Here is a 12478-nt window from a genome sequence, read left to right as displayed (position 1 = left end):
CCGGTCATTCCCTTGCACTTACATTCATAAAACCTGTCCCCTCCCCTTTGTTTGTGTATCGAAAAGGTAGGCAAAGTCTCCTTCCGTTTTGCTATAGCTGTGAGGTCTGAAAGGGACAGATTAATAACGGAGCAGCACACTGGACCAGCTTCTCTGGTACCCTGAACTAGTAACCCTTTGCTATAATGAGGACACAAAGAGCCTCCCATCAGGCTGCTCCCCTTCTTCATAACTCAAAAGCGTCACGGTGGCAATAGCCTCCAGTGCTATTTGTCTTGAGTGCAGTTGTGACACTTCGGCGTGATCCATAATTTGGTAGGTATTTACCGTGACATTTCCCTTCAGTGCAGCCATAACATTCAGTGAAGCCATTATTTGGTCCCATTTACCATATAAATTGTATTGTTGCGTATGCATGCTAGCAGCTACATTAGGTACCTGAAAATGAGTAAATCTTGTAAAATAGATACTAACAGCTATTCAGCAGTAAGCCTTGCTCCTCAGACAGAAGGAAAGAAAAATTAAATACGGTCACCAAGTTTCCTGGAGCATCTTTAATTGCTTGTCTATTTATTTAGCATGTTAGAGACGCCGAAACCCAAGGCTTTGAAAAATACTCTGGCGGGCTCTGCCTTCATTAGAAAGGCACGACGGCATTCCCACCTTAATGATGAAAACCGGAGCAGCCTTTGGTGAGCTGAAGGTTAGAATGAAGGCGGATCAGCGGCAGGCTTGATTCAGAGGGGAAGGCGCGGGACTCGTTACTTTCGTGTCTGTGACATCAGGCGATAGTGACAAGAAGCATCTCATTCCACCAGGACATGTGGAGAAGTAAAATGGGAACAGAGCATCAGTGGCTGCTGTACTATTTCCACGATCAGAGATAAAACACACCTTCCGAAAGTCTCTAACACGAAGCACAATCATTTGAGATCATTCTGGTGCCTACTTTGCACGATGCTATTTGACGTACCCTACTTAGGCTTATGAAGGGTGCTGTTAGGTACCTACAGTGCTTTCCCCTGTATGGCCCGTGTTTTGTTATGTAGACCCTCACTGTGGATGGAGCACATCCTTTTCCCTTTCCCGTGCCTGTAGTAACTTTTTAAAGTCCCCTGAATCTCTATAGTTTCCCTTTCCCAAACCTGCTTTTTGTCTATATACGTTTTCAACACTAATTTTCTTCTTAAGGGAAGAGAGAAATTTTCCATCCTACACATGCCTCACTGGGATGACTGCGCATAAAAGCCATTAAATGACAGATGCTTCTTTAAAAGAGGTCTGTGCTCACTTAATTTTTTTTCTAATAATCTAATAAAGTCAAAGTTTTGGGAGAATCCCTCCAAATTTCTATTTAGATAGTTGGCTGGTGATTTATAGAAAAAGAAGGACCATCTCCTGAGAATATGGACTCTGAGAAACGGCTGACTTTTGCTGTATCTCTCATTTATTAACAACTTACTAGCATCAGACCAGACTCTTCCAAAGCAAAGAACTCATGAACTATTTTCAAGACCAATTTTAAAATCTCATCAAGCTGAAGACATACTGATTTGATCAGATCTTGCATCAGGAATTAATTTAGTTCCCTGGGACAATAAAATCTGGAATGAGACCGTCCATGAGTAAAGAATTGAATGTAAAGGTTTTACCTCTGTGCCATTGAGGGAAGTTTTATTAGCACATTTTTTTTTTTTTTTGCAATGGAGGAGCAAAAAAAAAAAAAAAAAGAACGGAAATAAAGAAAAGAGAAAGAGAAATCTATTCATTAGAACTTACTTTTGTTTTAAAATATATTATCTCCGTTACTAACTAAAAACAGATTGATTTGAGTAATTCTGGGGCATAAAATGTCCATTTTCTTTCTCCTTTTATTTATGCCATTGTTCTGTTTTTACAGCTTACTGTGGACAGAGTAAGGTAATTCAACAACAATTTTTCCAGTGTTTTTTCTCATGTACATATAATCGACGGCCCGGAAGACAGACTCCAGGCCGGTAAACCTGCCCTCTGCAGACAGATCTCCAAGGTCGACCTTACAAACCAGCTCTCCACTCGCATACATCTTAAGCAAGTGGTCCATGGCGGCTCGATACTTAGAAAGGTAATGGTTCAAGAAGAAGCCCTGGACGCTGGCGGATTTCTTCAGCAGTTTGGCTGGCAGTGTTACTGCTTTCACAGGGGACAGGCCAGTAGGAGTCTGGTAGCCAGAGACAAACCCAATCACTATCAGGCGCCCTTTGGTAGCCAAGGCGTCCACAGCCAAGTCAAACATGGCTCCCCCGACAGATTCATACACCACGTCCACGCCTCGCGGGTACTCCTGCTTCAGGACAGCACCCACGTGCTCGCCGTTATAGTTGATGGGACGATCACAGCCAAGAGATTTCAGAAAGGCAGACTTTTCATCAGAAGAGCAAGTTCCAATTACATGGCACTCGGCCTTCTTTGCAAGCTGGACGGCAAACTGGCCGGTCCCCCCAGCTGCTGCGGTCACCAGAACTTTCCTCCCTTCTGATAGCTCTCCGAGCTCTTTCAGGCTGATGTAGGCCGTGGTACCACTCACCAGGAGGGTGAGGTACTCGGGTTTCACGGCCGGCACGGGAATGGCCGTGCTGGCGGGCACCACTGTGTACTCGGCAAAAGAGCCAGGTGCCATGTAAGCCACAGCCTGGCCAATTGTGAATGTGGCACTGGCGGAGAGGCCCAAGGCCACCACCTCGCCTACACCTTCGAAACCTGCGTCAAACGGGGTCTTGACGGAAGGGTCATAGCGGCCGGCTGAATAGTTTATGTCAGATGCATTAACACCAACAAATCTAGAAGAAAACAAACACAAATACATTCAGATGTTTTCTTCATCAAGGCCTTTCTATCCCACTTAGAAAAAGTCCTCTAATTCTGGTGACTGTGGTGGGTGGTGAAGCTATATATTCTGATAGAATTTGAAAAAAACGGTCCTGATATTCAGTTCAAAAAAAAAAAAAAAGAAATCAAACAAGTGTGATTTCAACAGTGATTTGTTAGAGTTTTGGTGTATTTTATTCTTTCATTAGTTTAGGAATAATTTCCCATCCCTCTAAACAGCAAGCTATGTACTTCACATGCCATTTATCCCCCTCCGATTCCTTTCAAAAGAGAAAAAAAAAAAGTTAGGAAGCCCTCTTATACACAAACTTCACTGGAGCTATGAGTTGGAAATTAATTGGCCTCTTAACAAAGATGTTAAAAACAACAGTGGGATAAAATATATTCAAAGAAGTAGACGTGTATTGATTCTGGCAACAATTTAACACTTCAGACAATAATAGTAACGACAATGATATTATTAAAGGTTGATGTAACGTGCAAGGTCACTGGCTGTTACACGTTACTGCAGGGGTTGTGTCAGCGTGAGCCAGGCTGCAGCAAATTTTCTTTCTCATGTAACTACGTCCAGCGTGAAAATATGCACTTTGATTAACTGAACAGAAATTGTCTCATAAGGGTAGAGAGATTTTTATGCAGCATCCAACATTTTACAGTCCTTCCCAGATGAAAAGGAAAGCAAATCGGCACTATATTTTTCCTCAACAAGAAGCAGAGACGTACTTGATTAATACCAGATGATTATTTTCGCTTGGTATCCAGAGTCAATTTAATTGCGAGGCTGGTATTTTTACCAGCTTTTTTTCATCTCACTATACCTCATAACACAAATATCCTGATCCATAAGGAAAAAAGCCGTCTCCTAAGGATGTCAGGAGGTGGCTGAGACACGTAACGCAGGACCCTAAAAATGTCATTTCCACCTGTAATGAAATGAAAAGGTGGTGGTATCTGGTGGCAGGAGGAAAGCTGGTAAAGTAGGCCATTTTTAAATAATTTACTTTTAATTTAACTTAATAAACCCCAAACTGCCCCATGCAAGGATCCACTTCCACTGTGTTATAGACAATGCTTTGCACTTACACATGCGCCCTTATGATTGTGCCCTGTATATCTACACCCTCGAAAGCTCTCTACATCCTGTAGAAATAAGAAAGCAGGAAGCACTTTCCTTCGGGCACGTCCAGCCGCTTTCAGAGGTTAGCAGACACACAGCCTCACTAACACGCTACAGAATTCCATACCCATACGTGACACACAGTAACGAGCCGCGGGAATAATGATTTTTGGTGGCTTCTCATTCGGCCTTTAATACCAAGATGCCCACGGTCTATTTTTTGGAGTGGGGGGGAGGGGCCCCTACCTTTCCTTTCAATTTACCCAACTCTCCAGGCCTAGTCTTTTTTAAAAAGGGGCCAGCTTCCTTAGAGCGTGCTTCTGGACCTCACGGAGGCCTGCCAGGGCAGAGCCCAGCTGGATCACCTCTTGGTGCCCTGCTCGAGGCCGCAAAGCCAACTCTAAGGAGGCGTCCCCGGGGGTGGGAGTGGCGGCCTGTGCCACAGAGGCTGGGGGCCAGGGCGGATCGCCAGCTCCCTTCTCTTCGTCCCGTGGCCCTCGCCCCTCCCGTCTCATCCCCCTCCTTCCCCCCCCACCCCAATCCGGCTGGCGTTTCTACCTTCCCAACCGCAGAGGCCCTTCCCTTGCGGGGAGCCCTTGCCTTGGACTCGGAGGGACGCCCCGGTGGGAGCTGGCCCCTCGGGTCGCCCCCCCCCCTCGGAACGGGATGCCCTGGGGGGGCTTCGAGCGGGAAGGCGCTGTGGAGGAAAACGCAACCCCCGCCGTCTGCCGCCCCGGGCCGTGGTGGCCACTTCCCGGGGAGAGGTGGCGGGACCGAGCAGGGCGCACGCCTGGGAGGAAAGCGCCGGGGAGAGGGCCCCCGCGTGCGTGTGCGCGCGTGTTGGGGGGCTCTGCCGGGAGCTTGAGTTTACCACGGGGCTTTGCTGAAAAGCCCAAATCAAACATTGCGGTGGAGCCCGGCCAGCGCTGGAGGGGTGGCAGGAGACCGCAGGGCCCGCCGCGCGCCCACTCCACGTCTCCGACTCCCTGCGGCGCCCTCGGTGCGCCCGGGCGAGGCTGCAGGGCGCCCGAAACCAGCGCTTCTGCGGGTGTCTCTTCTCGGAGGTGCCCGGCCTCCGCCGCCCCGCGGCCTCTCCACCGCCACCACCCAGACGCCATCAGTGAGTCCGACTCCCGGAGCGGGCTGGGGCCGCGCAGGTCGCCGCCCAGGCCCACGACCGTGACCTCGGCCTCCCTGGGCCGAGCGGGGGTCCCGGCGGGCGCGCCCAGCTCGCATCGGCAGCGGAGCTCGGGCCCAGGGGTGGTCAAGTGCGAGGGGAGCCCCGAGCACACGGCGCGCCGGAGCGCAGAGGCCGCGGGACAGAAGCCGCCGGCGGCCAGACCGTGACCTTGGCCTCAAAGGCACCCCCATTTTTTGTGTCTCCCCACCCCACCCTGCCGCCCTCTAAAGAGCCTGCGTTGTTGGTGAAGGAATCCCGAGTTCCTACTCGGCTTCGCGCCCCTCGCCCTCTCCAGGGTCGCCCAGCCCCTGGTGCGCATCCCCACCTCTCCCTGGACCCCCGCTTTGACGCTGCGCCGCCGCCGCGGCTGGTGGGCACCCGCCACTGCCCGGACGCGCCTAGGTTCTTACCTGGGCTTTGGGAAGAGCTGCGCGAGGGTCGGGAGACCGCGCCTTCGGCTCCGTCTGAAACAAGTTCAAGAGCAGCAGGCGCAGTGGGCAAGGGGTCCGGGTCGGGGGAGCAGGGGAAAGGAAGAGCGCGCGAGCGAGAAAAGAAGGAAGGGGAGACGCGCATTGGGACCCTCGCCTTGTACCCCCCTTTAACTTCAAATATGTGCTTTTAATGAGTGCAGGGGTCTAGCGATCCGACGGGCAGACCCACTCAAAAGACTAAAATCGAGGAACCCCAGGAAAAAGAATGGGACGGTGCGGACTTTCCCCAAATATATACCCTTCCAGAGTCACTCGGTTTATTTATACTAAAAAGTGATGAACCCCTTCGTCATATTTACTGTGAAACAGGGCAGCCCTCAGAGGGCCTCAGGGAAAGGCTTTTCTCTGAACAAAAACCAAACCTGAAAACTCAAGTCCAGAGCAAATACTGGGAGACAAAGTCGTCCAAACCAGACCTTCCCTTTAAAAAAAGAAAGAAAAAAAAAAAAAGAAAAAGAAAAGGAAGAATGAAGGAAAAAAAGCTTGGCCTGGAGAATCAGCAGAAATAGTTACCCTCCCGTGAGCAACAAACGGTTTATCAAAAACGCCTTCCCCATCCCCCATTTTCTGTTTGCCATTCCTACAAACTCTTTGCTCCATTATCTTACACTTGAGCAGAAAATCGTTAGAAATATTTGGAAACGAAATAATGTGTCACTATCTTACAGAAAAAGCTAAAAATAGTGCGCGAACTGACTTAACCAGAAGGTGTCTTTCTCCCTTTTTTCTTTTCTTTTCTGCGGGCTGGGCATCCAGGAAGAGAAGCAAGGTCGTCCTCGTATGTTTGAAACCGGAAGGTGAGAACTGTATAAAGGAACACCGATGACACATTCTGGAGGGATTCTAGGCTCCCCTTCTCACACCTTTCCTAAATGGTAAACCTGATTATCTTAAATCGATGTCTGGCTTAAAAAGCACTTCCCTCACCGTGAACAGAAAATTTGTATTTTCTGTTAAAATGGAATGAGACGTGCAAAAGGTTCCACTGAAAAAAAAAGTCAAGACGGAGCACAATTAAAACCCCCAAACACCTTTCCGAACAAGTGAATTTGGGCTGAATCCATTCATTCCAGAGCAGATTTTATTACGATAAAAATAAGAAGCTCTTGCACAAAATTGTCATGCAGTTAATACTGTTTGGGGCGATTTCGTCTAGGATTAAAATGAACTAACCTGCAGCGAATTACTAAGGCTCTATTCTTAAAAAAAAAAACAAAAAACAAAAAACGGTAAAATGCCTCCCTTACTGACAACGTTTGCTAGAATAAAGGACCTTCCCACAATCTGGAGGTGGGAGCAGATTTTCCAACAGAGTAAGGAGAGGGAGAAGCAAAGGTTCCGCCCCTCCCCAGAAGCAGAAAACTCGCCCCATTCTTCTGTTGCGGATTTCAAAGTAGAAGTTAGAGGTCAAGCGTTTAGTATAAATATACTGTTTATATTAAAGGGATTTTTGTCATATGGGGATGGAAGATAGAAGCATGGATCTCCTCCAAATTGAGGAGCTTCCAACATGGCAGCCGGCGCTCCAGAACTCCGACCACCCAATTCAGGGACCGGCCCCGGTTACCCAACGCGGGGAAGGGGGGCACAACCGGGGGAGCCGGTGCCCTGGAGGTGGGGAAGCCGGGCGGCCGGGAGCAGCCTCCACGACGGCGCGGGCGGGGGGCCCACCTCTCTGCTGCTGGGAGTGCTGGAACTTCACACCTTCCCCTGCCTGCCCCGCTCAGTCGCCCCTCCCCATTTCACACCCTGTTTGCAAAAGGTATTATTTTTCTAAGCAGTCGTGGGTGTGTGTACATCAGTGTTCACCATCACCAGTGCAGTGCATCGGAAAAAGAAAAAAGAAAAAAAAAAAAAGCCTGGGTGAAACTTTGCCTGTTAAGTCTGTTTGGAGGCTTTTCGGTCTGAATCTCATCTCGACTTCCAGCAAATCACTCGTGTGTTCTGTATGTTCTGCGTGAACACACACGCCTTTCTTTTTAACTTGGTAGGACGCGTCCGGATCTCGACAGCCTTAGCCTTTCAGGGCACGATGAAGTCCTCTGCAGCCCAGTTTCCATCAGTGCAAAATTTTTAAAGGACACACACGGCCCACCGTTTAAGGCACTCCCCGCGCCCACCTCATCCCCAGCCTCCACTCAATCCCGCCCTTGGCTCACTCAATTTCTAAGTTTCCAACAGGTCCCCAGAAGTTACATGTCATGATCAGAATTCTGAAGTCTTCCAGCCTTGTTTGGAAGGCTGATATGAATTTTTACTAAAATGGACACTTAAGCTTTACCCCAAGCTATTTAGATAAGATGCATTTTGTCCTTCAGCCCTCGCAGGGGACTTGGTCCTTTCTAGCACACCATTTACAACACGGTTACAACCAGAATTTACTTCTCCCTTCGAAAGTACTATTCAACCTGAAATATGCAACACTGGAACCCCTCAGATGGGACTGAGCGGGCGGGCGAGTCCTTCTTTTGCCCAGGGAGTAGAGGAACGGGGACCGGCCCGCCTGCAAGCCCGGCTGCCAGGGGACCCACCCGGCAGACCCGCGGGCACGGCTCCGAAGAGTGAGGTCCCTTCCTTCCTGTTGCTTCAGCAGTTACTAAAGATTTTGAGGTGGAACCACCCTCAGGTGGGAAGTGTGGAGGTGGAAAAGACAGTCCAAAGGTCGGGCAACGACCCGAGCGAGTGTCACCCGAAGGTCTGCAAAACGTGCGGCCCAATGCAGCCATGCTCCCACCCCGGCCCCTGCCCAGCCGCCCGGGACGCGCGCCACGCGCCCGTCGGTACGCTGCAGGGCACAGACGACAGTCACACAGCACTGACAACACGCAGACGGCACCGGCGAGGCGCACACCGACACACCCAACGACAGGCTCCGCCATTGCGAGGTGGCTGCCAACCTGGAGCAAACGGGAAAAGCCAGCGGGTCCCCGGCCTCCTTCCTCCAAAGCACGTTACCTAAATGTCGCAGTTTGTGTCCAGGCTGTTCCCGCTCCACCCTAAAGATTATGCGAACGCAGGAGCCGTGGGTGCGCGCGGGTGGGCAGGGCGGGGAGCCTCCCCTTCTGGGTCCCGTCGGTTTTATTTCGGGAGCGGGAGGGGGAGGAGGGAGGGCTGGGGGAGGGGAGGGGAATCCCAAATTAAAATAACCCTCAGTTTTGAGTACGTTCGGTGCCATCGGATATTCACACCAGCAACAGTCACATTACATTCGCCTTCGCCAGATGGCGGCGGGTTCAACTTCCCGGGATCTCGCAAAGTCAGGCTGTGCGCCCGAGCGCGCGCCGGGTGTGGGGACGCAGGCGGGCGCGGGACAGCCCGGGAGCTGCGCAGCGCTGGCCGGGGCCGGGGCCCGGGCCGGAGCCGGGGCGGGGGGCGCGCGCCGGGCTCACCGGTTCCGGACGAGGAGGTCTCCGTCCCCGGGGAGTGGCACCGGGCAGTCCCAGCGCAGGGTGACGGCCTCGCGGAAGTTGGGGCTCAGCCGGGTCACCACCAGCTTCTGCATGGCGCAGGGGATGGCCGAGCCCTGGAAGTCCAGGAAGTGGCGGGAGTACGACATGTCCACGATGGCTCGGGCCCCGGCAAGCGCCAGCCGCAGCATGACCCGCGCCTCCGCCTGCTTTCTGCGCCGCCGCTGGCCGGGGTCGCGCCCAGCCCTGGCCGCTCGGCTCGGCTCCGCGCTGCGGGCGGAGCGGGCGGGTCCGCCCCTCCTCCGGCCCGCGCCCTCCCCTCGGCTCCCCCCCCCGCGCCTTCCCCACTACGCCTGGTGCCCGCTCCCCCCTCCTGCCCCGCGGGGAGTCAGCGCAGCCCCCGCGGTTCCCGGGCGCGCCACCCCCGGGGTCCGGGCCGGGGGGATCGCTGCCGCTCCGGCCACGGCTCCTTTAATCTTTTTGTTTTGGTTTGAATCTGCTCGGCGCAGACTGGCCAAGGATCTTCTCCGCCCTCCCCCTTCCTCCCGGCGCCCGGGAGGCACCGGATATCCCCACCCTCCCCACGGTCTAAAAGCCGGATTTGACTCCTCTAAAAGGGTGAGGGGGGCGGCGAGGGGACCCGCGCGTCCCGCGATCGCCGCGGCCCACAGCCGGCGGCAGCCCGGGGCGTCCTCAGAGCTGCGCGGCGCCCGGCAGCCGGCGCAGGCGCCTCCCCTTCCCGTGCGAAGCGTTCACTTCCTTGCAAGGTGGTACGAATCAACCCCGAGCGCGGCCAGGGCGGCGGGGCACGGCCAGGGCCCGGGGCCGGGCGGGGAGCCCTGGCCGCCGGGGCGCCCTCAAGGGCACGCAACGCCGGGCGGGGGGCGCCCAGGGCATCCTGCGCCCCAGGCTCTTGGACCCCGTGCCCACAACGCCTTGCCCGCGCCTTCTGCCCTTAGTCTGTCCCGTGCAAGTTGCACGAACTAAGCCGTTTTATTTCTTTTGGCCAAGATTTCGTGTTTTTCCATGAATGTTGTATGTGGCCTCTGCAAGACTGTTACGGGTTTCCCATTGGGAAAGAACATATATATTGGAAACCAGAAGGCCGAATTCCCAGAGCACATAAACATTTTAAACTTCTGGGTGGGGATGCCGAGGGACTTAATTGAATTGGAGACGTTGGCATGATGTATGAAGACCTCTTTTTATAACCCAGCTAGAAAGATCTGCAGTTCCATCGTGTCAGTTTTCTTCCTAATTGTTTGTATTGACCAAACAATCAATTCACTTTTCACAGAGGGACCAGATTACATATTTTCCACATATTTTGTGTAATGAGCAAATCCATCATTAAATTTTTATTAAAGGTATACATTTTAATAATTTTTTTTGTTGTTTTCCACTTACCCATTAATTACCAAACTATAAAAGCCGCGTAGTGCCCCTCCCCAATCAGATCTAACCCCCGAAACTAAGATTGCCAAAGTGACACAGGTATTTTTATCTCAAATGTCGGACATTCCTCATCCAAGGGTAGTTTGTATCCACGTGGGTGCATGTGTGTATGAATGTACAAGCGGGGGCGGAGGGGGAGACTTACCGGTTTAAAAATCTGCAGAAACTAGTGTCTACTTAACTTGGCTTATAACACATGGGTTTTACCCAGTATCAGCCGGTGGGTTGCAATAACAACCCCCTCAATGTCTTTCTCCAATGTGCAATCTTTTATGTTATGCCGTATTAAGATTTCTTTTTTGTGTCATATTGTTCAGCTAGGAGAAAAAAAAAGAAAACAAAGCAATTAAAAAGATTGACAGGTATGGTTTGTGAGGGACCTATTTGTAATTGTCAGGGTGACGTTGGCAAGAGGAGGAGGAGTAAAAACTGAAGCCGGAAAAGCAGCTCGATGTGTCTGTCTATCAGTTGAGACTGTCTGAAAGCTCTGCGATCCGAATGTGTGTTATATTTCACTGAAAAGAGGAGAGAGCGAGAGTGCATCTCCCTCTCTCCCAGGAGTTTGGGGGGGACAGTCCACGCTCATCTCGCCCACCCAGTGAATGTCTGCTCTTCACCCCTTCGCACACACTCTCCGGGTTGTTGTTGTTGGCTTTTTTTTTTTTTTGGAGGAGGGGTGCTTTTTCTGTATTTTTCAAATTTTTTTCTGTTGGAAGATCAAGACCGGCCAAAAATCCATGATAAAAATGTGTTTGCATTAGATTTCGCATCGGAAGAACTGGCGATCCTGGCGGCACAGCCCCGCGGGGAGCGCGGGGCACCAAGTGGCGCTACGGCGGGGTGACACTGTTTGATCTGTGACTGTTTGGAAGGTGGAGCAGAGCCTGACATCTCCCCCCGGCGCATGTATGTACGGGGGCTTCACTCCTCTGTCTTGTTTGCTTTCTTCCTCTTAGACTAAGTGCGGGGAGGAAAAGGACAGCCCGGATCGGCCTCGCCGGCGCACAATGAGCAAGCTGCGACCCGCGCACTAAAAACACTCGCCGCGACCCCCGCACCGCCTGGAGCGAGGCGGAGAGAAAGTTGCGCTCGGAGACTCTCGGCTCGCGGAGGAAGGCGCAGGGCAGCGCCCGCAGCGGCGCCCGGAGGAGCGCCCGCCAGCAGCACCGCGGCGGCGGGGAGGCGGCAGCATGGAGCGCGGGCCGCGGGCCGGCCCTCCGAGCGCCCGCCGCTGCGCCCGCGGCCCGCACCGGGGATGACTCCGGGCTCGGCGCCCAGGCCCCGCGCGCTACGCCCGCAGCCCGGCGGCCGGGACGCGGCCCTCGCGGCCGCCGCCGCCGCCGCCTCCTGAGCGGCCCCGGGCGCGGCCGTCCATGCGAGCGGCGCCCCGCGGACCGCGGCGCGCCCGGAGCCCGGAGCCCGCGGGGACGAGGCCAGAGTTGGGCGCGCCGCGGAGTTGCGCCCGCGCTCGGGGCCCCGCGTCCCCGCGCCCCGCGAACTCCGGCGGCGGCTGAGGCGACGGCTGCGCGGCCCGAGCAGCATGCCGAGGAGGAAGCAGCAGGCCCCCCGGCGCTCGGCAGGTAACGGGCGCGCGGGCCGCGCCGCGGGGAGCGGGGCCGGGAGGAGCTCCGCGGGGGGGCGGGGGGCTCGGCGGCCGGCGCGTGGGGCGGGGGCGCGGGCGGGGGACGCGGGCGGCGCTCCCCCTCCGGGCCCGGCAGGGAGGCCAGGCCCTTGCCTGGCCGCCGGCGCCCCGGGCCGCCGCCCGCGTCCCCCCACCTGGGCCGGCGCGCGGCGCGGAGAAACTTCACGGCGCTTCTCGGCGCGGTGAGGAGCCCTGACGCGCCGGGGAGGCCGGGGGAGGCCCGGGGCCGCCGGACTGTCGGAGCTCTGGGCCGCCTCGGGAGGGGGCGTGCGCCGGGCAGACATCGCTCCTCCGCGGCCTGAGTGCGGTGGGAAAGTC

At 54.3% G+C, this 12478-nt stretch overlaps 2 protein-coding genes across 5 annotated transcripts in view; one reads left to right on the top strand and one right to left on the bottom strand.

The window, feature by feature from the left end:
- Positions 1-535: 535 nt before the first annotated feature.
- On the bottom strand, positions 536-9771 carry PTGR3 (prostaglandin reductase 3). 3 transcript variants are annotated; one of them, XM_067698824.1, is made up of 2 exons: positions 9046-9771; positions 536-2819 (listed from the first exon to the last, which is right to left on the bottom strand). In XM_067698824.1, exons 1-2 carry the CDS (start codon positions 9252-9254, stop codon positions 1895-1897), a joined length of 1134 nt encoding a protein of 377 aa, XP_067554925.1. In that variant the 5' UTR covers positions 9255-9771; the 3' UTR covers positions 536-1894. The 3 variants fall into 3 exon arrangements, with proteins under 3 accessions (XP_067554925.1, XP_067554926.1, XP_067554927.1); XM_067698825.1 differs by having other exon boundaries at positions 8612-9188; XM_067698826.1 differs by lacking the exon at positions 9046-9771 and adding an exon at positions 3952-4435.
- A 75-nt stretch (positions 9772-9846) lies between these two features.
- The window catches only part of TSHZ1 (teashirt zinc finger homeobox 1), a 76561-nt gene continuing 73929 nt past the window's right edge, over positions 9847-12478 (top strand). The window contains exon 1 of one of the 2 annotated variants that reach the window (XR_010932978.1): positions 9847-12098. Coding sequence is in view for 1 of the 2 variants with exons in the window: in XM_067698823.1 (XP_067554924.1) it covers positions 12059-12098 (40 nt within the window). In the remaining variant the exon portion in view is untranslated. The remainder of the gene's footprint in view (positions 12099-12478) is intronic. The other variant, XM_067698823.1, reaches the window with a different exon arrangement.

This window comes from Pseudorca crassidens, chromosome 12, assembly GCF_039906515.1.
Source record: "Pseudorca crassidens isolate mPseCra1 chromosome 12, mPseCra1.hap1, whole genome shotgun sequence".
Taxonomy (NCBI): domain Eukaryota; kingdom Metazoa; phylum Chordata; class Mammalia; order Artiodactyla; family Delphinidae; genus Pseudorca; species Pseudorca crassidens.
Note: the sequence above shows the minus strand (reverse complement) of the source record. Positions and strands in the feature narration are given on the sequence as shown.